This window comes from Schistocerca cancellata, chromosome 9, assembly GCF_023864275.1.
Source record: "Schistocerca cancellata isolate TAMUIC-IGC-003103 chromosome 9, iqSchCanc2.1, whole genome shotgun sequence".
NCBI classification, from domain to species: Eukaryota; Metazoa; Arthropoda; class Insecta; order Orthoptera; family Acrididae; genus Schistocerca; species Schistocerca cancellata.
Genome location: NC_064634.1, coordinates 440,517,987 through 440,544,127, shown reverse-complemented (window position 1 = coordinate 440,544,127; position 26,141 = coordinate 440,517,987). Strand labels below are relative to the sequence as shown.

At 45.6% G+C, this 26,141-nt stretch overlaps 1 protein-coding gene and 1 non-coding gene across 2 annotated transcripts in view; both read left to right on the top strand.

Annotated features, from left to right (window-relative positions):
- Positions 1-10,396, top strand: part of LOC126100265 (eclosion hormone-like) — a 48,547-nt gene extending 38,151 nt beyond the window's left edge. Inside the window, exon 2 of the mRNA XM_049910854.1 lies at positions 10,109-10,396. Coding sequence (XP_049766811.1) covers positions 10,111-10,371 — 261 coding nt within the window. The 5' untranslated portion in view covers positions 10,109-10,110 and the 3' untranslated portion in view covers positions 10,372-10,396. The remainder of the gene's footprint in view (positions 1-10,108) is intronic.
- Positions 10,397-24,574: 14,178 nt separating this feature from the next.
- Positions 24,575-24,647, top strand: Trnaa-cgc (transfer RNA alanine (anticodon CGC)). Its single transcript has one exon. It is a non-coding gene; the product is annotated as a tRNA-Ala (tRNA).
- Positions 24,648-26,141: the final 1,494 nt, after the last annotated feature.

The window sequence follows — 26,141 nt, the reverse complement described above, 5'->3', positions numbered from 1 at the left end:
CATACGATTCAGTTTTTGGTCAAGCGTGAACGATTGCGGAACCCATCTAGCGGATAGATTTCTCATGTCCAAATGTTTATGCAAAATATTATGTACCCGTTCATTCAAGATGCCCACAGCACTAGCAATCTCACGCACCTTAACTCTTCTGTCGTCCATCACCCTATCATGGATTTCATCAATGATTTAAGGAGTCGTAACCTCCACAGGGTGTCCAGAACGTTCAGCATCACTTGTGTCCATATGGCCACTCCGAAAATTTTGAAGCCACTTTTAGACAGTTCTAATCGAAGGTGCAGAATCACCGTAATGTTTATCAAGCTTCTCTTTAGTCTCCTGAGGCGTTTTGCCTTTCATAAAGTAATGTTTAATAACCAGATGAAATTCTTTTTCGTCCATTTTTTGACAATTACTCGACTCCCTTAATTCACACGATTGCCAAACACAAAGAAGTAGACCAATATGGCTAAAACTTGGTGTGCGTTCTTTCCAAAGATGCTGCTAACTAAACATGACCTCGATACGAGCCGTTGGTGCCATCTCTTGGACTCTGCACGGACTTTTCAAACGCCCCTCGTATTGCCGTGTCGACCCACTCGCGTCCTGTCAGTGAGCAGTGCTGGAGGGTTGTATACTCTCTCCTGAGTAGTCATGGCAGGCACTTTACTTTTTTCCCGACCGCATTACGGCCTTCATACGGTGAGCGAAGAACGTCGCATCAGGTCCTAAGCAAAGATCTTTGATCTTAAAAGATCGATTCGCGCCGACCACACCTCAAGGTGTACCAGGGCATGCTGAAAAGTAATGCCTCCGAATTTTTTATTGAAAGCTCTTAAAACTTCCTAAATAAAACTAACGATATTAACTTTCTACATCTTTATTGCTTTATGTTTACATATTTATTTCTGAAAATAGTAACCCTGAAGACGAATTCATTTCTCCCAATGAGAGAGCGGTTTATGGATATTGTCACTGGAGAATATTTGACTTTGTTGACAACCTCTGCTTGCACAGCTTCGTAGGTGTTCTTCAAGTTTTACTAAATAGATGAAAATCTGCTGAGACCAAGTCGGGACTTTATGAGGACGATCGATGACAGTGAACCCAAGGCGTCGCATTGTCGCAGACATAGCAGCGTTCGCGTGTCGTCTGGCATTGTCACGCTGAAGAAGAGGGTACTCCACGTGCAGACGAACTCTTCGAATTCGGAACTCGATTACAGTACGATATTTCGCACGCACCGGCATAGTTACGTTACATACTGTCATGTTATGCAATTCAGAGCCCTCTACCAGCAGAAGGTTGCAAATATGTAGACGTGAAGAATAGAGATGTAGATGTTAACAATGTTTGTTTTGTTTAAAAAGGTTAAGAACTTCTCACTCGAAAACGTCGGAGACACTACTTTCATGCACTCTCTCGTAATACGTGCAAATCTAAACAGCATCTTTGTATTGACAGTTTTAACAAACTCCATTTAACTGTCTTCCCATGCATTGTCCAAACGAGAAGTGGATTTTCAGTTCTCTCTGACTGACTTCCTCCAAACGAAGAGTATGCTGTCAGGCCCAGAGGACTGAAGGCGCCCAAATGATGGGTCTAGTGACAGTCCCTAACAGTTGCTGATTGCGCGCTTAACGTGTTAAGTGTCTTGCCAGCAGCCTAGACAAGAAATGAACTAATGTGTCAGGGACGGCAAACGGTTGAGGAGGTGGGTTGGGGTTCAAATGGTTCAAATGGCTCTGAGCACTATGGGACTTAACATCTGAGGTCATCAGTCCCCTAGAACTTAGAACTACTTAAACCTAACTAACCTAAGGACATCACACACATTCATGCCCGAGGCAGGACTCGAACCTGCGACCGTGGCGATCGCGCGGTTCCAGACTGTAGTGCCAAGAACCGCTCGGCCACTCTGGCGGGCCCGGCGGGAGTGGCCGTGCGGTTCTAGGCGCTACAGTCTGGAACCCAGCGACCGCTCCGGTCGCAGGTTCGAATCCTGCCTCGGGCATGGATGTGTGTGATGTCCTTAGGTTAGTTAGGTTTAATTAGTTCTAAGTTCTAGGCGACTGATGACCTCAGCAGTTAAGTCACATAGTGCTCAGAGCCATTTGAACAATTTTTGAACAATTTAAACGTTAAAAGAGGAGTTATGCGTATTACGATAGCACACTGGTGTTATACCACAAGACGGGTGTCCACTTGCGAACTATTTGAGTGACGTGTGGGGAAACCATAAAATAGTCCTTGTCTTGTGGACCCTCTGTTGGAGGATAGGCTTATCTTAGTCGCACCTGAGTACTAGAAAGCTCGAGACTCTGTTAGTTATGGAAGCGTTCAATATCTTCTGGAGGACACAACATATACATTGATGTGTAACACTTAAGGACGAAAGTAACTTGTAACATACCTCAATGAAACTTAGGTTGTACACAGAAAGCCCTGCAACTATATAGTACAGGAGGTAACTGAAATAAATACGCAATGAGACGAACGGAAATGACTCTTTTATTCAAAGACCGCTATTCATGGTGCTTCCATGGACATTATAAAAGGCGAGATGTGGTTCATAATAGGGTGTGTGATCACCACGGTTAGCACTGCATGCCCCGCGACGTGCTCTCATTCTAACCACAATGTTGGTAAGGAGTTCTTGTGATAGGGCGTTCCATTCCTCCACCATCACGGTTGACAACTGCAGGAGTGTCTTCTGTGCATGTGGGCGTGTTGCAAAACGTCTTCCCAACGCATCCAACACAATGGCATTTAAGTCACAGGAACGGGTAGGCTAGTCCATTCGCTGAATGTCCTCCCGTTCCAAAAGTTCCTCCACCTCGGTAACTCATACTCATCTATAAAAACGGTCTAATTCACCCCTGAATAGACATGGGAGTGGAGTACAGTGTCACAATACCGTTGTCCGGTGAGCCTGCCATGTTCAAATATCTGGAGGTCAGTACACCCATGCAGTGTAGTCCCTCCTCACATTATAAGAGGGTCACTCCAAAAGAAATGCACACAATTTTTTTTAAAATCCATCTTTTATTCTACACGTTTGGAAGTTTTACAGTATGTAGATACAGCCTTTAGGAACAATATTTTCATTTCTCCACATAATTTCCACCCCTCTCAACTGCCCTACGCCTTCTTGGAACCAGCGCCTGTATACCCGCACGGTAAAATTCTGGACCAACCTGTTGGACCCACTGTTTAGCAGCGTGCACAAGGGTGTCATCATCTTCAAACCTTGTTCCACGAAGAGAGTCTTTCAGTTTCCCAAAGAGATGATAGTCACATGAAGCCAGGTCAGGAAAGTAAGGCGGGCGTTTCAGTGTTCAAATGGCTCTGAGCACTATGCGACTTAACTTCTGAGGTCATCAGTCGCCTAGAACTTAGAACTAATTAAACCTAACTAACCTAAGAACATCACACACATCCATGCCCGAGGCAGAATTCGAACCTGCGACCGTAGCGGTCGCTCGGCTCCAGACTGTAGCGCCTAGAACCGCACGGCCACTGTCCATCCGAGTTGTGTGGTCGCTTCCAAGGTTTTTTGACTGATATGTGGTCGTGAATTGTCGTGCAACAGCAAAACATCCTGCTTTTGCCGATGTGGTCGAACACGACTCAGTCGAGCTTTAACTTTCTTCAGTGTCGTCACATATGCATCAGAATTTATTGTGGTTCCACTTGGCATGATGTCCTCAGGCAAGTGTCCTTCGGAATCGAAAAACACCGTAGCCACAACTTTTCCAGCAGAAAGCGTGGTTAATTTTTTTTTTTCTTGGGTGAATTAGCATGATGCCACTCCGTTGATTGCCTCTTCGTCTCTGTTTCATCACCTGTCACAATTCTTCCAAGAAATTCACCTCCACCATTCTCGTACTGTTCCAAAAGTTCGCTGCATACCGTTTTTCTTGTTTCTTTGTGAGCCACTGTCAACATCCTGGGAACCCATCTGGCACAAACCTTTTTTAACGCCAACACTTTCAGTATTCTGCCAACACTTCCTTCCCTTATCCCAACGTAGCGTAACATTTCGTTCACTGTGATGCGTCTGTCAGCAGTCACCAATTAGTTAATTCTCTGCACATTGTCTGGAGTGTGTGCAGTACGAGGCCTGCCGCTGCGAGGACAATCCTCAATATTGCCGTACCCACTTTCATCACGTAACCTGCTTGCCCACCGACTAACTGTACTGCGATCGACAGCAGCATCTCCATAAACGTTTTTCAACCTCTTGTGGATGTTTCCCACTGTCTCGTTTTCGCAGCACAGGAATTCTATGACAGCACGTTGCTTCTGACGAACGTCAACTGTAGAAGCCATCTTGACGACATGCTGTGACGGCGCCACTCACAGGAACAGGTTGAACTAAGTTTGAAAACAAGCGGGAAGGATGTATCTACACTGTAAAACTTTCACACATGCAGAATGAAAACTGTATTTCTACAAAAATAGTGTGCATTTCTTTTGGAGTGACCCTCGTACCATCTGGACCGCGGAAACAATCTTGTTCGACAACGCTGGACATAGTTTCATGAGGCGAGATGTGGGAACACTCAACAGGCTGGTCATTTACTTGAAATAATGGAGGCTCCAGTCTCTATCTGCCCACGATCATTCAGGTTTTCCATGATTTCTCTAAATTACTCTAAATTAGTTAAGGCAAATGTCGGAATGGTTCCTACTACAAGGCCATAACTACCTACCCCATCCTTGTCAAACTAGACACATAAGTATGTATGCGCTGAACGTATATACAATGTTTCTTTTCTTGTTCTTTAATTGTGATACCTTGATATATCCATTATAGTTGTAAAGAAAGACAGATCAGTAAAATCACTACTACTCTGCTTATACTTCTTCTTTTCATATTGACTTCACCGGACCGTGTTAGTTCGATTGCACTTTTCCTTTTCCTGATGTCTGGGCTTTACCTTAGCCCAGTATTCCCATATTCGTTTCCTGTACTTTCCTTCTTCGCTTCAGCCTATGGTTTTCCGATTTTTCGCTTTGGCTTTTCTTGGAAACCGAGGCACTTTTATTGTTGAGCGGAATGGGTTTATGGATATCCTCCAGCGTTATCCCCACTTCTTGCACGTCTTTGCGAACCAACCGTCCTTGGTTTCCTTCGTTAGGGAGTAACGGAAGATCCGATTGCTCAGCCTTGAAGGACTCATAAAGGCACGTGGCCACGAAAAAAATCTTCTTATTACTTGTGTCTAGGATCTTTTCTACATGTCCACAGAGTTCATGGCCCCTTGAATTTGTCATTTTCTTTGGCTGTACCTGAGATGTTCCTCAAGATCTGACTCATATTTCTAATTTCTCAATCACACCGTTTCTATGCATAGCACGTCATTCTGCGACATATAGGACCTCCGATCTTTTTGCTGTGCATTAACGTCGCATCTTGTCATTAACTGATACTAATTTTTTTTCTTATAGACTCTTTTGGCTGGTAGGTTTGCTGTTTCGATTTTTCTGATCCCTCATGCAAAGGCTTCTTTTTCAGAGGTATCGGGTTGTATTCATTCTCCCAGATATTTAAATGTCTCTGCCCGTTTGATTCCTCCTTCCTCTCCCTCCGGTACTGTCGGGCTTGATGGTCTAGTGGTAAGGCGCGTGCCTGGAAACCGAGAGGTTGCACAACAGAATTCCGGTCAGACTTAGGAAATTTTTCAGTCTGTCTTTCATCTAGGCTTCACATTTCAACGATGTATGATTTGAATTCCACGTTAAAGTGTAGGTCTACTTTCCGCAGTTGAATAACTAGGGTAGATTAGGGACACGCAATCTGTCGCAGTGGCATCCAATTGAAAGACTTGCCCTCGACCATTGAACCACACCAAATAATAACACTCTCTAGTAATCTGGGCGGTGACTTGATATTTGTAAGAAATTGAGTTTCCTCGAAAGAAATCTTGAGTCCCATCTTTGCTGCTTGTGTCTCCAATTAACTGACATGTTCTGCAGTTGTGTCTAGCGAATCAGAAAAAAATTCTAGATCATCTGCAAAGGCCAGGAAGTCAACTGTCAAATTCGTATTCCTATAGCCAAACCTGACTCCATTTGCAACACCTATGGCACTCATTCCTTTTTGTCACTCGTGTATCACTTTCCCAAGTAACAGTTGAAAGGTAGAGATGAGAGTCCATTTCCTTGCCTGACTCCTGGCCTGATTTCCATAGTATCTGAATTATCTCCGATAAACTTCTAATGCTAATATTACTACCTAGTGACATCTCTTTCTTTCCGTGAACTGCCGCTGTGAAGATGTATCATATACACTACTGGCCACTAAAATTGCTGCACCAAGAAGAAATGCCGATGATAAACGCGTATTCATTGGACAAATATATTATACTAGAACTGACATGTGATTACATTATCGCGCAATTTGGGTGCATAGATCCTGAGAAATCAGTACCCAGAAGAACCACCTCGGGCCGTAATAACGGCCTTGGTACGCCTGGGCATTGAGTCAAACAAAGCTTGGATGGCGTGAACAGGTACAGCTACCCATGCAGCTTCAACACGATACCACAGTTCATCAACTGGCGTATTGTGACGAGCCAGTTGCTCGGCCACCATTGACCAGACGTTTTCAATTGGTGAGAGATCTGGAGAATGTGCTGGCCAGGGTAGCAGTCGAACATTTTCTGTATCCAGAAAGGCCCGTACAGGACCTGCAACATGCGGTCGTGCATTATCCTGCTGAAATGTAGGGTTTCGCAGGGATTGAATGAAGGGAAGAGTCACAGATCGTAACGCATCTGAAATGTAACGTCCACTGTTCAAAGTGCCGTCAATGAGAACAAGAGGTGACCGAGACGTGTAACCAATGGTACCCCATACCATCACTCCGGGAGATACGCCAGTATGGCGATGACGAATACACCGCGATGTCGCCAAACAAAGGATGCGACCATCATGATGCTGTAAACAGAACCTGGATTCATCTGAAAAAATGACGCTTTGCCACACGTGCACCCAGGTTCGTCGTTGAGTACACCATCTCAGGTGCTCCTGTCTGTGATGCAGCGTCAAGGGTAACTGAAGCCATGGTCTCCGAGCTGATAGTCCATGCTGCTGCAAACGTCGTCGAACTGTTCGTGCAGATGGTTGTTGTCTTGCAAACGTCCCCATCTGTTGACTCAGGGATCGAGACGTGGCTGCACGATCCGTTACAGCCATGCAGATAAGATGCCTGTCATTTCGACTGCTAGTGATACGAGGCCGCTGGGATCCAGCACGGCGTTCCGTATTACCCTCCTTAACCCATCGATTCCATATTCTGCTAACAGCCATTAGAGCTCGACCAACGCGAGCAACAATGTCGCAATACGATAAACCGCAATCGCGATAGGCTACAATCCGACCTTTATCAAAGTCGGAAACGTGATGGTACGCATTTCTCCTCCTTACACGAGGCATCACAACAACGTTTCATCAGGCAACGCAGGTCAACTGCTGTTTGTGTATGAGAAATCGATTGGAAACTTTCGTCATGTCAGCACGTTGTAGGTGTCGCCAACCTTGTGTGAATCCTCTGAAAAGCTAATAATTTGCATATCACAGCATCTTCTTCCTGTCGGTTAAATTTCGCGTCTGTAGCACGTCATCTCGTAGCAATTTTAATGGCCAGCAGTGTATATGCCCACATTGGTGATTAGGATCATCTACATCTACATGACTACTCTGCAGTTAACGTTCAAGTGCCTGGCAGTAAATAGAATCACTCGTATAACCAATTAATGATCTCGAAGCAAAAAAATCCTTGTATTCTGAATGTAAACTATGGAGTTCACAGGGTGGTGGGAACTCTGTTGTTCGTCATATGTGTTAACCACGACTTGCCCAGTCGTTTGCCATGTAAAGCAGAGACATGTGTGTGAGTGTAATTTTTAGGCATCCATGTAGAGAATAGGTTTGTATTGAAATAGGCAGACAGAAAAGGCTTGCAATAAATTATATAGAGTCTTGTACCTAACAAGAAAATTAAAAATCTGTGTTAATCGAGACATCCTCCTGAAGGCCTATTATGCATTTTTCCGTACATACTTGGACTATGGGCTGTCGGGAAACTCTGTCGGAGCTAACATTGTCTTCCTCTGGCAGAAGAAAGTAATACGATGCAAAGATGCATTTTGATCTACAAAACAGAACCTCTTGCGAAACAAAATACTTTCTGTTTCCAGTTTGTACATACTTCAAGCTCTTGTCCATACCAAAGCGAATTATAAAGCTAGGGCTAATGTCCATACTGATGAAACTACGAACAGTTATGTGATAAATGTCCCCTGCACTAGACTACCCAAGTCTAAAAATCATTTTTCATACAATGGCATGGTGTTTCTGAACAGGATATCAAAGAGTGTTAAGAAAGTGCAACACAATGAATTTAAAATGCTGGTGTAATCATGGCTAAAAAGAATGGCCTTCCATAATGATGAGGAATTCATGTCTAATAGTGTAAATGAGTTAATAATTTAATTATAATGTCAACTAAATGTGTAATATACAATCATGGCCATTAAAATTGCTACACCACGAAGAAGACGTGCTACAGACGCGAAATTTAACCGACAGGAAGAAGATCCTGTAATATGCAAATGATTAGCTTTTCAGAGCGTTCACACAAGGTTGGCGCCGGTGGCGACACCTACAACGTGCTGCCATGATGAAAGTTTCCAACCGATTTCTCATACACAAACAGCAGTTGACCGGCGTTGCCTGTTGAAACGCTGCTGTGATGCCTCGTGTAAGGAGGAGAAGTGCGTACCATCACGTTTCCGACTTTGATAAAGGTCGGATTGTAGCCTATCACGATTGCGGTTTATCGTATCACGACATTGCAGCTCGCGTTGGTCGATATCCAATGACTGTTAGCAGAATATGGAATCGGTGGGTTCAAGAGGGTAATACGAAACGCCGTGCTGGATCCCAACGGCCTCGTAGCACTAGCAGTCGAGATGACAGGCATATTATCCGCATGGCTGTAACGGATCGTGCAGCCACGTCTCGATCCCTGAGTCAACAGATGGGGACGTTTGCAAGACAACAACCCTCTGCACGACGTTTGCAGCAGCATGGACTATCAGTTCGGAGACCACGGCTGCGGTTACATTTGACACTGCATCACAGACAGTAGCGCCTGCGATGGTGTACTCAACGACGAACGAATGGCAAAACGTCATTTTTTCTGATGAATCTAGGTTCTGTTTACAGCATCATGATGGTCGCATTCGTGTTTGGCGACATCGCGGTGAACGCACATTGGAAGCGTGTATTCGTCATCGCCATACTGGCGTATCACCCGGCGTGATGGTATGGGGTGCCATTGGTTACACGTCTGGCTGACCTCTTGTTCGCATTGACGGCACTTTGAACAGTGGACGCTACATTTCAGATGTGTTACGACCCGTGGCTCTACCCTTCATTCGATCCCTGCGAAACCGTACATTTCAGCAGGATAATGCACGACTGCATGTTGCAGGTCCTGTATGGGCCTTTCTGGATACAGAAAATGTTCGACTGCTGCCTTGGCCAGCACATTCTCCAGATCTCTCACCAATTGAAAATGTCTGGTCAATGGTGGCCGAGCAACTGGCTCCTCACAATACGCCAGTCACTACTCTTGATGAACTGTGGTATCGTGTTGAAGCTGCATGGGTAGCTGTACCTGTACACGCCATCCAAGCTGTGTTTGACTCAATGGCGTATCAAGGCCGTTATTACGGCCCGAGGTGGTTGTTCTGGGTACTGATTTCTCAGGATCTATTCACCCAAATTGCGTGAAAATGTAATCACATGTCAGTTCTAGTATAATATATTTGTCCAATGAATACCCGTTTATCATCTTCTTCTTAGTGTAGCAATTTTAATGGCCAGTAGTGTACAAGTATGAATTGAGATTTGTGTAAATTAAGTTTGTAACAATATATTCCAATGTAACATTATATTCAGTAATGAAGTAACTTACACCAGATGATGTCTCGTGCGACAGCAATGTCGTCTTCAGACAAATACAAGGATTTGATTTGCCACCACATGCATTTCTGTGACCAGAGCACAGATCTGGTACAGAGCGGTGCTGTTGCAGACATGGCCCTCTGCCGTCCCCCGCTGCTGACGCTGGCTCTGGTGGCGCTGTTGGTGCTGGTGGCAGCAGTCTGCATGTCGCCGAGTGCGGCGGCCAGCGCTGTGGGTGTCTGCATCCGCAACTGCGCGCAGTGTAAGAAGATGTTCGGGCCGTACTTCGAGGGCCAGCTGTGCGGCGACGCGTGCCTCAAGTTCAAGGGCAAGATGGTGCCCGACTGCGAGGACGCCGCCTCCATCGCGCCCTTCCTCAGCAAGCTCGAGTAGCCGCCACACGCCGGTCTCAGGCTCAATAAAGTCCGTCTGCAAAGCTAACTCTCGCTCATTCATTTCCCCAGACCCTGACCGCCTCGTACGGTAGTGCGCAACTAAGGAGGCGGCTGCACGAGATATTCTGTGCAGAGAGAGAGAGAGAGAAAGAATACTTTGCAACGCCGTCAGTGTGCTCTCAGTCTGTGTCCCGCGCCGCACTTTCCGGTAGTTTCCTAATCTGGCAACGCTGGGATAAATGCCACAGTGGGCTGCTGTTTCTACTTTTGACTCTTCCTACAAATATACGTATTCTCTGTCGCTTCTTAACGTAATCCTTGTCTCATTTTCATTGTGGGACCTATAGTGAACACTGCTGTGGCTAAGTACCCTTGCTATATCTGAACTACCCCGGGTTTGATGCCCGGCTGGGTCGGAGATTTTCTCCGCTCAGGGATTGGGTGTTGTGTTGTCCTTATCATCAACATTTCATCCCCATCGACACGCAACTCGCCGCAGTGGCGTCAACTCGAAAGACTTGCACCAGGAGAACGGTCTAACCCCGGGAGGCTCTAGCCACACGGCATTTCCATCTGAACTAACGAGAAAATCAACGCTAAAAGTTCTACGCATACTACAAAGTGTACACCACAGGCAGAAGGATGCTGGAGTGTCACGTGGTACACCGACCCTTTTGCTGCTCCCACTGTCTGTCTTCTTATGTGCACACCACTGTAGAAGTGCGCCATAGGCAAGCGATGGATTGCAGGAATCTGTGACAAGGTTGTCCGATCTGTCTGGAGATCGCACGTGACAGATCACACCAGCCAGTCACGGATTGCTACGAATTCTTATGCAGTCTGATGAACTGCTTGCGACTTGTATCAATATGGTTGCCTGGCTGTGATTTGCCTGTCTAGCTATTGGGTTGTGTAGTTTTGTTCCGATTCACTTTGATCTCATTGAGAAAGAATGTTTACATTAAAAATGTGCAAGAAATAAAACTTGAAAACTTCTAGTAATAAAAAGAAAATAATAGTATTCTGAGGAAAATATCCAGGAATAAGTCTCTCAAATCTTTTATTTAGCCTATGATATAAGTTTTGGTTTAGACTATGATATCGAAAATAAAATACACAAATCCCAATCTATCTGTCGTACCACCAGTAGATCACTGTGCCACAAAGTACAAAAAGAGACAATCATGAAATTCTATAAAGTGGTAGCGATTCCTGTGTGAACCTGTGGAACCGAAAGATGGGTAAAAAAATCAAACAGCAGGAGGAGAAAGGGCTGCACAAGAGAAGACATGACTAGAAATGAAGATATTAGAACAGAATTAAATACACTCCTGGAAATGGAAAAAAAGAACACATTGACACCGGTGCGTCAGACCCACCATACTTGCTCCGGACACTGCGAGAGGGCTGTACAAGCAATGATCACACGCACGGCACAGCGGACACACCAGGAACCGCGTTGTTGGCCGTCGAATGGCGCTAGCTGCGCAGCATTTGTGCACCGCCGCCGTCAGTGTCAGCCAGTTTGCCGTGGCATACGGAGCTCCATCGCAGTCTTTAACACTGGTAGCATGCCGCGACAGCGTGGACGTGAACCGTATGTGCAGTTGACGGACTTTGAGCGAGGGCGTATAGTGGGCATGCGGGAGGCCGGGTGGACGTACCGCCGAATTGCTCAACACGTGGGGCGTGAGGTCTCCACAGTACATCGATGTTGTCGCCAGTGGTCGGCGGAAGGTGCACGTGCCCGTCGACCTGGGACCGGACCGCAGCGACGCACGGATGCACGCCAAGACCGTAGGATCCTACGCAGTGCCGTAGGGGACCGCACCGCCACTTCCCAGCGAATTAGGGACACTGTTGCTCCTGGGGTATCGGCGAGGACCATTCGCAACCGTCTCCATGAAGCTGGGCTACGGTCCCGCACACCGTTAGGCCGTCTTCCGCTCACGCCCCAACATCGTGCAGCCCGCCTCCAGTGGTGTCGCGACAGGCGTGAATGGAGGGACGAATGGAGACGTGTCGTCTTCAGCGATGAGAGTCGCTTCTGCCTTGGTGCCAATGATGGTCGTATGCGTGTTTGGCGCCGTGCAGGTGAGCGCCACAATCAGGACTGCATACGACCGAGGCACACAGGGCCAACACCCGGCATCATGGTGTGGGGAGCGATCTCCTACACTGGCCGTACACCACTGGTGATCGTCGAGGGGACACTGAATAGTGCACGGTACATCCAAACCGTCATCGAACCCATCGTTCTACCATTCCTAGACCGGCAAGGGAACTTGCTGTTCCAACAGGACAATGCACGTCCGCATGTATCCCGTGCCACCCAACGTGCTCTAGAAGGTGTAAGTCAACTACCCTGGCCAGCAAGATCTCCGGATCTGTCCCCCATTGAGCATGTTTGGGACTGGATGAAGCGTCGTCTCATGCGGTCTGCACGTCCAGCACGAACGCTGGTCCAACTGAGGCGCCAGGTGGAAATGGCATGGCAAGCCGTTCCACAGGACTACATCCAGCACCTCTACGATCGTCTCCATGGGAGAATAGCAGGCTGCATTGCTGCGAAAGGTGGATATACACTGTACTAGTGCCGACATTGTGCATGCTCTGTTGCCTGTGTCTATGTGCCTGTGGTTCTGTCAGTGTGATCATGTGATGTATCTGACCCCAGGAATGTGTCAATATAGTTTCCCCCTCCTGAGACAATGAATTCACGGTGTTCTTATTTCAATTTCCAGGAGTGTATTTTCAACATGAATGAAAACATTCAAAATTATTGCGAAGATTGGAGACAACCCCTCATGAGAATACCACATCACAGAATTCCCCAAAGGGTTCTAACCTACAAGCCGAATGGGAAATGAGATATTAGAAGGCATCGTAAAATGTGTCAATCATTTTGTTTGTGGGTTCACAACAGGTAACAGCCTAATTCTTGAAAGGAAGTTGATGATGAATTTGTAGTTATTGACGGACCACAGAAAACTTTGAGAAGTGAAGTTAAGACCGCAATTGCCTCTTATATTAAGATGTAATACAAATATAGTAACGACGACATCCTCTGATTTTGCAGTAATTAGCATTTTAGAGCGTGTGCTGGAAAAGAATTGAAGTGAAGTTCATAGTAATAGTCACAATATGCTAGACTCCATCTGATGACTTTGAATTGTTTACGAAACATAATAGTCACAGTAAACTAGGCTCCATCTGACGACTTTGAATTCTCTATTAAACAACTTTATGCATTATTAAGGTTTCTAACTTCTAAACAGGATGACCTATCATAATATTAAGTCGGCAATTTAATTTAAATGTTTAGGGCAAATCTGTTATACAGCCATACTCACGTTCCTCGTAATTTCGTATAATCTAATTTTCCATTATACAATGTATAGCAGTAGTTATAGTACGCAATAATGCTGCTATTGGCCACATTTCTATTTGCTTGTTTAATCGCGTGCATGTGAGACCGAGGCGAGCGGCCGGTTGCAGTAATATCGCTTCCGACGGATCGCTTCGACCTTTTACTCGTGTGTGGGGCACCTGAAGAGATGACAGGGGAGCCTGATGCATAGAATCGGTAAGGAACATGGCAACCAATAGCGTCGTTCTACCGCCTCTGCTGTTGCAGGCACTTTGAGGTACGCGTAGAAGTTTCGGCATTGATTTTCATTTTAGTCCATGTATGGTGAGGGCATTTAGCCAGTGTAGTATTCATTATGAACAACATAATGCAGGCAAGACAAATATAGCGTTAATATGCCGGTGCGACAGTTTGCGAGCATATAAATTGTTCTGGAAAGTATCTCTCTAAGGAGAGTCAGAAGCAGGAAAACAATGCTCCAAGGAGAGTCAGAAGCAGGAAAACAATGCTCCACTTTAGCGCTTGTTGCAGCATTGCCAGTGCTTGCTGCAGCGTTGCCAGTTAGCAGGGCAGGCTATGGCTGGGGCATGTTGCGTGTGGCAGCCACGGAGAACACACTGACAAAGACTTTCTCTCTGTGCAACCCATCATGCATCCCCCTTCTTATGCGCACATCACTTTCACTATTCTCACTGATTCCTGCAGGTTTTCACAATGAATTCACAGGCAGTCTCTACTGTTATGGGTTAGCACCTCGTCCCATTCACTGAAGGACGTAATTGCGTTGGAAAGTCGGAGTGTGACGTTCCTAAGGTAATGTACTCATCAAACACATCTACAGTTCCTGTTATGTAACGCAGAAAGAAACTGCCCACACAAAGTGACTGACATGTACATCACGTAGAACAGATAAAATATCTTAAATTTTTAGAAGCACTTACAATAATGAATCGTCAATATCACCAGATGGGAGACAGGCACAGGCTACATGGAATATTATGAGGGACAGTCAAATGAAAACAAAACAACCGCCACAATGGACCATGGAATGGTTCCATTCAAAAGTAATCACCACATGCATTAAGACGTTTACCCCTCTGGGAGACGAGACTATCAGTTCTTGTTTCATAGAACGTGGTCGGCATTTGATGGAGCCACAACCACACTCATTCACACGCTTCCTTGTCCAGCTGAAACTGACGTCCATCCACGTATCTCCTCAGGTCGCCAAAGATGTGAAAATCACTCAGTGTAATATCAAGGCAGTACAGAGGATCCCACAGTGTTCCCCATCCAAATCGTCGAAGCGTAGCCTTCGTCCGTTGGCAGAATGGTGACGGGTGTTATCGTACAACATAATGATTCTGTCCAACGACATTCTGACAGTCTGAGGGCAAACGGCAAAGCCAACAGTGGGAACATCTCATATCTCCGCTGCCAAAGAAATTCAAAGCTGTTCACACACGTTCCAGTAAGGTCATGATTTCCTTCTTCTTCGACTGCAGTAGCCGTCTGCACATCAAACTCTTCAAGCGTAGAACCACAATCAATGCGCAGTGCTATGAAGTCACTTTGCAGGAACTGTGATGCACCATAAAGTCAAAACGCCCAGGAATGCTGTCAGATGGAATCATCCTGTTGCACGATAACGCTTGCCCCTACACTGCCAATCGGACGATGACTGTGCTTCAGTGATTTGCTTGGGAAACACCGCAGCATCCTCCATACCACCCGCATCTTTCACCATGTGATTTTCACATCTTTGGCGACTTGGAGAAAAACATTCGTGAACGTCGGTTCCAGTTGCAAGAGGAAGTGCGCGAGTCTGTAGTGTGACTATGGATCCATCAGTAGCCGACCATGTTCTATGAAACAGGAATTGATCGTTTCGTCTCCCAATGGGATAAATAACAGCTGTGGTGATTACTTTTGAATGGAACCATTCCATGGCTCCACTGTGGTGGGTGCTTGGCTTTCATTTGACTGCCCCTTGTGTATCATACTACTCCCCCCTGTGTCACCGTTTTGGCCTTTGCTGTTAGCGAATCACCACACAGTGAAATGGTTTCATTGGAAATACCACAACAGCGTTACTCAAGCACGTATTAACGAAATGGACCTCAGCAACTAGTAATCACTGTCGTGTAAGGGAGCATCTTTGACCATTTATCAAAATGTCCGGTGTTTCGCCCCATTCACTGCTCTTATTATGAATAAAGGGTAATCATTTATTGTGGCGAGATACTTCTGATATAAGTATTTACTCTCAGACAGCCAATGACCTTGTCAGAGAAGTGGAGGCGCAAACAGAGGTTCAGTATACCCTTCTGCCCATGGGATGGAAGGCGTGAAAATCCACTCGGTCAATGTGCATCACTAATATTTCTCTCTTTTCTTTCAGAATAGCATTGATACTAAAGGTGTTCTTTCTTGTAGACTAGCATCCGCCCTATCCTTTGTTATGCCCATCCGGCTTGGATCTCCACCCCCCCTACGGACAATTCACACTTGTTTCTATCAATGGAGTGAGGAAGTACGCAATGGTGTGTCGCTGCGCCTACCCTCGGTTGACGTGTGGTTCATTGATCGGCAAAGTACGAGGAAGGCCAGTGCTCCAGGCAGAAAGGATATCAACTGTTCAGCGATGTTGTCGGCAGAATAGACAGAGCATCGTTCCACCGGGACAGGCGTGCAGAAGAAACCGCCGGCCGGTGTGGCCGTGCGGTTAAAGGCGCTTCAGTCTGGAACCGCGTGACCGCTACGGTCGCAGGTAAACCACGGCATTAAACACACATAATGTGTAGCCACTGGAAATATAGCCTGTAACTGCTCATGGCATGTCACATCAAACCATCGGGGAAAACGAGATTGATTAAATGTGCAATTCATTTGTCCATTGCCATCGACATATTACGTAATCACTGTTTCTGTGCAGGACACATACTCATAGTATTCCTATAATTTTATTAAAAACCTGTAAACATCACCTACACCGTCAGTCTCAGAAGTAATCTTTTTACATTCACCTGCGTAACAGCCTGAAACCGTTAAAAGGAAACAAATGCATTCAGCCTCATAACAACAACTACGAATTACGTTCTTTTTACCTGGAATTAAGTCTATGATCTAAGAAAATCAAAGTACATTCATTAATATAAAACGAGGTTTGATAACACGAAGCCTACTTATCCATTTACTGTATTAAAATGTACACAAAAAATGTCTTTCCCTACACTCTAATTTGTTCTTGTCCTATAAAATCATATAAGATTTTATACACTTTTTGGTCTCCTGTCGCTAAAAGAGCTTGCCGGAGAACATTACACGCTGCAGTAGAATTGTGGTTTCGTGATTTCTGTCACAGCCGAAGAAAATATAGGTAATGTGTTCCTCACTGCCACATTCGCATACAGGAGACAGAATAATGTTGAGGAAGTAGAGATGTTTCCATAATCTCCTGTGATTAAGCCAAAAGAGTGCCATTGGTACTATAAAGTTTTTACTATATTTGAAATTTTGGTATTAACGACTTGATGGGAGATTAGGTAAGTACAGGACGATTATTATTTCTAGATTTAAAGGGACACTTATCTCAAGATGAGATAAGATAACAGTGTAATCTGATGCCTCACACCCGCTCGTCAGGCACTTGAATATGGCTTATCGCAAGATCAGGGGCAACTCCCCTCCCTCTGCCCACACATCCTGGGCAATTGTATGTGGTACATTCAAGGTCAGGAAGTAAACTTATCCCAGTCACGTGTCCCGCCAAAGCGGAATATCTCTCCCCTTCCCCATTTTCCTCTCTAGGCCAAATAAGAATTAAGCTCCTCCCCCCTTCCAATCCTCCCCCCACCCACGCCTTTCATTACTAGAGGAGTTTGGTGGGCCTCGTCATTCGAGGTCTGTGCAGAATAGTGGAAGGACCATCAGCAGCAGAGTTATCCTACTTAAAAATGACGGCACATATTCCATAATTTACGAAGTAAGATACTTCGACATTACAGTGCATGACTGAGGTGTGACTGAATTACTATAATACACTGAAGAGCCAAAGGAACTGGTACATCTGCCTAATATCGTGTAGGGCCCCGGAAGCACGCAGAAGTCCCGTAACGCGACATGGCATGGACTCAACTAATGTCTGAAGTAGTACTGGACAGAAATGACACTATCAGTCCTGCAGAGCTGCCCATAAATCCAACAGAGTACGAGGGGGTGGAGGCCTCTTTTGAATAGCACGTTGCAAGGCATCCCAGATATGCAGAATAATGTTCATCGTTGGGGAGTCTGGTGGCCAGCGGAATTGTTTAAACTCAGAAGAGTGTTTCTGGTGCCACTCTGTAGCAATTCTGGACATGTGGGGTGTCGCATTGTCTTGCTGAAATGGACCAAGTCCGTCAGAATGCACAATGGTGTAAGCGTGTGGTTCGTTTTTGCTTGCTTATTCTAGAATTGAGACCAACTGTGTGAGATGTAATGACAAGTTTAATGTCGCAATATTTCTCACAAATTTACAGCTTTCACACAGTTTTCAACTCACCAACATAAAAACAGTGCTGTGGATAACGCATCTTGCCAACATCAAAAAGTGAAATAAGTTTATACACATCAATGTTAAATATTAACTCTCTGAAAGCACTTTAATCCTAAACACGATATTATGAAAGTTTAATTGGAAGTTTCTTTACATTAATTCTAAGCACAATAATATGAAAGTTTAATTGGACGTTTCTTTAGAAAATTGCTCCTACACATACGTTATGATGTTGGTCAGTACTACGAAAATCGTCCGATTCCGGTTCAAAGTTCGGTACTATTTAGGATGACAATCAAGTCTACGGTGGATGGTTAGTCAAGTGACAAATTTGAGCGCAAGATTACCCAAGGCTGCTCGAGTTTACAGTGGACGCAAGCTGGTGAACCAACAAAGTTTATGCCTCTGCACGCGGTATTTACCTTATGCTGCGAGGTGCTGCTGTCTGCAAGGCCACTCTCTCCCACTGAAGTTCCTACAAAACTAATATGGCCTTTGCTGAACTTTACAGCAGAAACTGGCAATATACACGCACATGGTTGGAGCAGCGTGCATATTATAGTGCCCTCTCAGTTCTCGTTTCTCCACAGTTGGAGCTAAACGTTGCTACAGCTAATTCTTTAGCTGGAGTGCATCCACTGTGAATGCAGTGTCCACACAAATTTCTTCTCTGTGTCGTACGGAGCGTTAAGCACCCATTCTGCTCTTGACGCCAGTTCAGAGAAGAGTCCACTCAAAAATTTCTCTCTAGTCATACTCAAGGCAGAACTGCCTGCCTCCACTTGGGTTCCTTTTTTACGTCACGGCTTTTTTCGACCAAAGGAGCGTTCCTCTTATTTTGTAGAAACACACTCTAACAATCACAATGTCCCTTCTATCAAACTGCGTCGAAACTTCAGTATTTTTCTCCTTCCTAGTGCGTTTCCGCCAATTGGACGTTTTGTGCCCGTTCTAGACGCCTAAAGTACATTGACCTTTCCGTGTGTCATACTCGCTGGACGAAAATGCATCACTCTTTTGTTTGTACCCTTTTGGAATTCTGAAATCCAGTTTTTTAAAGTTTCTTCTCTGCCCTTGAGCAGATGCCCCACTACAGGCGGCCCTCCGGCTTTAACCACCTGACCCAGGGTTGCTGTCCTCCTTCCTGCCACCCCTTTAAGTGGTTTCCGGTGTAACTCCCACAGCACGGCTTCGCTACGCCATTGTGGAGCTGGCTTTTTAAAACTAAAAGTGACTTTATTCGTGTCCCCTGTTCTACCTTCCGCTCAAACACATGCATTGTATAGGAATGGTAATTACTGTCAATTGACTGTCATCCCTTTTTGTATTGCATATTGATAGGCAAACGTTCTCATAACTGCCGATTTACGTTAATTGTCATCTTCACCTTCTCATTGCGATTTGTAAAGGTCTCATATAAGGTGCGAATCTGTCCATTTATTCTGCCGCCTTACAATGGACACGAATGGATGCAGGTGATCAGACAGGATGCTTATGAACGTGTCACCTGTCAGAATCGTATCTGGTTTATCAGGAGCCCCATATCACTCTTATTGCACACGCCCCACACCATTGGCCGCCCGGAGTGGCCGAGCGGTTAAAGGCGCTACAGTCTGGAACCGCACGACCGCTACGGTCGCAGGTTCGAATCCTGCCTCGGGCATGGATGTGTGTGATGTCCTTAGGTTAGTTAGGTTTAAGTAGTTCTAAGTTCTAGGGGACTTATGACCACAGCAGTTGAGTCCCATAGTGCTCAGAGCCATTTGAACCCACACCATTACAGAGCCTCCACCAGCTTGAACAGTCCCCTGCTGACATACAGGGCCCATGGATTCAAAGGTTGTCTCCATAACTGTACATGCCGTCTCCATAGACGGTAATTGCAAAATTATTCTGGCATATGGGTTTGATTGGTAGCAGAGATACTTCTCTCAAGTCTATAGATTCAGTTGTAGCATGAAGTCATTAATAGGGTAGCGAAATGTACAAGTTGTCTCTGTGATGATACTTTCTCATCATAAAACATCTGTTATAGGATGATATGGAAACATATAAAGTATGTACATTTCAATACCTTCAGCGTCATTAGACAAAAATGTAGTGCCGATCTACATTCATTTTGCTGTGCTCATACACAGCTTTGACTGAAACGTATCTACACTCCTGGAAATTGAAATAAGAACACCGTGAATTCATTGTCCCAGGAAGGGGAAACTTTATTGACACATTCCTGGGGTCAGATACATCACATGATCACACTGACAGAACCACAGGCACATAGACACAGGCAACAGAGCATGCACAATGTCGGCACTAGTACAGTGTATATCCACCTTTCGCAGCAATGCAGGCTGCTATTCTCCCATGGAGACGATCGTAGAGATGCTGGATGTAGTCCTGTGGAACGGCTTGCCATGCCATTTCCACCTGGCGCCTCACTTGGACCAGCGTTCGTGCTGGACGTGCAGACCGCGTGAGACGACGCTTCATCCAGTCCCAAACATGCTCAATGGGGGACAGATCCGGAGATCTTGCTGGCCAGGGTAGTTGACTTACACCTTCTAGAGCACGTTGGGTGGCACGGGATACATGCGGACGTGCATTGTCCTGTTGGAACAGCAAGTTCCCTTGTCGGTCTAGGAATGGTAGAACGATGGGTTCGATGACGGTTTGGATGTACCGTGCACTATTCAGTGTCCCCTCGACGATCACCAGTGGTGTACGGCCAGTGTAGGAGATCGCTCCCCACACCATGATGCCGGGTGTTGGCCCTGTGTGCCTCGGTCGTATGCAGTCCTGATTGTGGCGCTCACCTGCACGGCGCCAAACACGCATACGACCATCATTGGCTCCAAGGCAGAAGCGAATCTCATCGCTGAAGACGACACGTCTCCATTCGTCCCTCCATTCACGCCTGTCGCGACACCACTGGAGGCGGGCTGCACGATGTTGGGGCGTGAGCGGAAGACGGCCTAACGGTGTGCGGGACCGTAGCCCAGCTTCATGGAGACGGTTGCGAATGGTCCTTGCCGATACCCCAGGAGCAACAGTGTCCCTAATTTGCTGGGAAGTGGCGGTGCGGTCCCCTAAGGCACTGCGTAGGATCCTACGGTCTTGGCGTGCATCCGTGCGTCGCTGCGGTCCGGTCCCAGGTCGACGGGCACGTGCACCTTCCGCCGACCACTGGCGACAACATCGATGTACTGTGGAGACCTCACGCCCCACGTGTTGAGCAATTCGGCGGTACATTCACCCGGCCTCCCGCATGCCCACTATACGCCCTCGCTCAAAGTCCGTCAACTGCACATACGGTTCACGTCCACGCTGTCGCGGCATGCTACCAGTGTTAAAGACTGCGATGGAGCTCCGTATGCCACGCCAAACTGGCTGACACTGACGGCGGCGGTGCACAAATGCTGCGCAGCTAGCGCCATTCGACGGCCAACACCGCGGTTCCTGGTGTGTCCGCTGTGCCGTGCGTGTGATCATTGCTTGTACAGCCCTCTCGCAGTGTCCGGAGCAAGTATGGTGGGTCTGACACACCGGTGTCAATGTGTTCTTTTTTCCATTTCCAGGAGTGTATTAATGGCTCCTACCAAAGTAGCGCAGACAACTGTGGTAGTCTATAAATCGAAAGGTCCTGATTTTGATCCCACATCAGTCGCTCGCACCATTTGTATCTCTCAATTCTATTAACATTTTCTTTGTGTGCAAGATCAAACACTGCAGTTTTAAATCGAAGCTTAATACTATCTTCTCTTCGCCATCGGTTGATACATCTTCCGATGCCTGGATTTAGCATACCAACATGATTAGAATGCTTACCACTAGCAAATGCTTTTTTCTTGATGATGATTGTCAGTAATAGTAGCAAAACCTCTGGAAAGGTGGAGCTGTTGCTAGTGCATCACTGGAAATAAACATGGAACAGTCTTGGTTCACTCGGTATATTAGCAAGGTTCTGACCCCAGTAAGTTGGTTGACAAGTTGCAAATAGTGTTGGAGCCTATTTAATCGATTTCCACGTAGTTTACCACTCTACCAAAACAAATCCTCCTTAAATTGTTGTGTCCTGAGAGGGAGTAAGAAGTACAGCTGTAAGCGTGACAGAAGAGCTTACCTCTTTGATGGAATTCACGGAGGTTAACTGGTGGTGGGCTGCCTGCTGATTCTCAGACCTCGGCTGAAAAGCAAGCATTGAGTGATGCAGAGTACGGGGGAAGGGAGAAGGGTGATTCCATTACAGGGAAGTGTCCCTGGCACATTTCTCTTTATACCCCAACCATGCTCTCTCCAGCAGTACAGGAGGGTCCTATTTATGTGGTTTCATTTGCACTCAGCACTACTACTAGAGGGTCTGACGATTCTGCCGTGTGCCCTGTGCGTGGATGATCACGCGGTTAATGCTTGATGGCCTCCATATTTGGTACACTTGAAATTTTCCTGTCTTGCATCTTTGGACCCTGCAACTGAGAGACTAGTCACATGCCGCTGTGTGCTTTCTAGGCTCGTTATCGCGTTCAAATATTATCTCGCCTCTTCTGGAACCAGTGTAAGCGCGCGGTTGCCTCTCTTTCAATAACTTCTTAAATCGGAATTAACGGGTTGGTTGGAATATTTATTATTAGTGACAAATTATGATTATTCCATAAGTACAAAAAAGCTCTGCAACATACCTTAACAGTGATTGTTGGTAAACCTAGATATTACCTTAATTTCCCAGATGTTTCCGTTGCAGGACATTCGGTAGTAATGAGATGCAATGCAATACATCAGTAATTACTTCAAAAGGGCACTAACATGCGTATTATAGGGGATCTTGGTGGACATAGTAGTTATATGAAAGGGGACGAAATTTTTTTTTCAATCCAGGAACTTGTTAAAGTGATATACTATGCATCTACATCTACATCCATACTCCGCAAGCCACCTGACGGTGTGTGGCGGAGGGTACCCTGAGTACCTCTATCGGTTCTCTCTTCTATTCCAGTCTCGTATTCTTCATGGAAAGAAGGATTGTCGGTATGCTTCTGTGTGGGCTCTAATCTCTCTGATTTTATCCTCATGGTCTCTTCGCGAGATATACGTGGGAGGGAGCAATATACTGCTTGACTCTTCGGTGAAGGTATGTTCTCGAAACTTCAACAAAAGCCCGTATCGAGCTACTGAGCGTCTCTCCTGCAGAGTCTTCCACTGGAGTTTATCGATCATCTCCGTAACGCTTTCGTGATTACTAAATGATCCTGTAACGAAGCGCGCTGCTCTCCGTTGGATCTTCTCTATCTCTTCTATCAACCCTATCTGGTACGGATCCCACACTGCTGAGCAGTATTCAAACAGTGGGCGAACAAGCTTACTGTAGCCTACTTCCCTTGTTTTCGGATTGCATTTCCTTAGGATTCTTCCAATGAATCTCAGTCTGGCATCTGCTTTACCGACGATCAACTTAATATGATCATTCCATTTTAAATCACTCCTAAAGCGTACTCCCAGATAATTTATGGAATTAACTGCTTCCAGTTGCTGACCTGCTATTTTGTAGCTAAATGATAAGGGATCTATCTTTCTATGTATTCGCAGCACATTACACTTGCCTACATTGAGATTCAATTGCCATTCCCTGCACCATGCGTCAATTCGCTGCAGATCCTCCTGCATTTCAGTACAATTTTCCATTGTTACAACCTCTCGATACACCACAGGATCATCTGCAAAAAGCCTCAGTGAACTTCCGATGTCATCCACCAGGTCATTTATGTATATTGTGAATAGCAACGGTTCTATGACAATCCCCTGCGGCACACCTGAAATCACTCTTACTTAGGAAGACTTCTCTCCATTGAGAATGACATGCTGCGTTCTGTTATCTAGGAATTCTTCAATCCAATCACACAATTGGTCTGATAGTCCATATGCTCTTACTTTGTTCATTAAACGGCTGTGGGGAACTGTATCGAAAGCCTCGCGGAACACGGCATCTACCTGTGAACCCGTGTCTATGGCCCTCTGAGTCTCGTGGACGAATAGCGCGAGCTGGGTTTCACACGACCGTCTTTTTCAAAACCCATGCTGATTCCTACAGAGTAGATTTCTAGTCTCCAGAAAAGTCATAATACTCGAACATAATACGTGTTCCAAAATTCTACAACTGATCGACGTTAGAGATATAGGTCTATAGTTCTTAACATCTGTTCGACGTCCCTTCTAGAAAACGGGGATGACCTGTGCCCTTTTCCAATCCTTTGGAACGCTACGCTGTTCTAGAGACCTGCGGTACACCGCTGCAAGATACCGAGCGAGGTGGCGCAGTGGTTAGCGCACTGGACTCGCATTCGGGAGGACGACGGTTCAATCCCGTCTCCGGCCATCCTGATTTAGGTTTTCCGTGATTTCCCTAAATCGCTTCAGGCAAATGCCGGGATGGTTCCTTTGAAAGGGCACGGCCGATTTCCTTCCCCATCCTTCCCTCACCCGAGCTTGCGCTCCGTCTCTAATGACCTCGTTGTCGACGGGACGTTAAACACTAATCTCCCCCCCACCGCTGCAAGAAGGGGGGCAAGTCCCTTCGCGTACTCTGTGTAAAATCGAACTGGTATCCCATCAGGTCCAGCGGCCTTTCCTCTTTTGAGCGATTTTAATTGTTTCTCTATCCCTCTGTCGTCTATTTCGATATCTACCATTTTGTCATCTTGCGACAATCTAGAGAAGGAACTACAGTGCAGTCTTCCTCTGTGAAACAGCTTTGGAAAAAGACATTTAGTATTTCGGCCTTTAGTCTGTCAGCCTCTGTTTCAGTACCATTTTGGTCACAGAGTGTCTGGACATTTTTTTTTGATCCACCTACCGCTTTGATATAAGACCAAAATTTCTTAGGATTTTCTGCCAAGTCAGTACATAGAATTTTACTTTCGAATTAATTGAACGCCTCTCGCATAGCCCTCCTCACACTACATTTCGCTTCGCGTAATTTTTGTTTGTCTGCAAGGTTTTGGTTATGTTTATGTTTGCTGTGAAGTTCCCTTTGCTTCCGCAGCAGTTTTTTAATTCGGTTGTTGTACCACGATCTCTTACGATCTTGCTTGGCACATACTCATCTAACGCATATTGTACGATGGTTTTGAACTTTGTCCACTGATCCTCAACACTATCTGTACTTGAGACAAAACTTATGTGTTGAGCCGTCAGGTACTCTGTAATCTGCTTTTTGTCACCTTTGATAAACAGAAAAATCTTCCTACGTTTTTTACTGTTTCTATTTATGGCTGAAATCATCGATGCAGTAACCGCTTTATGATCGCTGATTCCCTGTTCTGCGTTAACTGTTTCAAATAGTTCGGGTCTGTTAGTCACCAGAAGGTCTAATATGTTATTGCCACGAGTCGGTTCTCTGTTTAACTGCTCAAGGTAGTTTTCAGATAAAGCGCTTAAAAAAATTTCACTGGATTCTATGTCCCTGCCACCCGTTAAGAACGTTTGAGTCTCCCAGTCCATTTCCGGCAAATTAAAATCTCCACCCAGAACTATAACATGGTGGGGAAATCTACTCGAAAGATAAGTACTACCTAAATAAACCAATGTACCAAGCAGGCTTAAACCACTCGCTATTAAATATTTCCAGAATAAGGGGCGTATGCGATACTACAGTTGCTCTGCAGCTTTGTGTACTGGAGGAGTTCTCTGTCTGCCTATCGTTTCTTTAATTGTGTACCTCTAAATCAGGAGAAGGAGATTATTAACAGATATGATATAGGTATTATATATAAGTGCTATATTAAAGCTAGAGAAACATAATTTTCTCAATCCAGGGTACTCTTCTCCGTAACACTGTCTAATATTCACTGTAAGACAAAAAAGAAGAAGC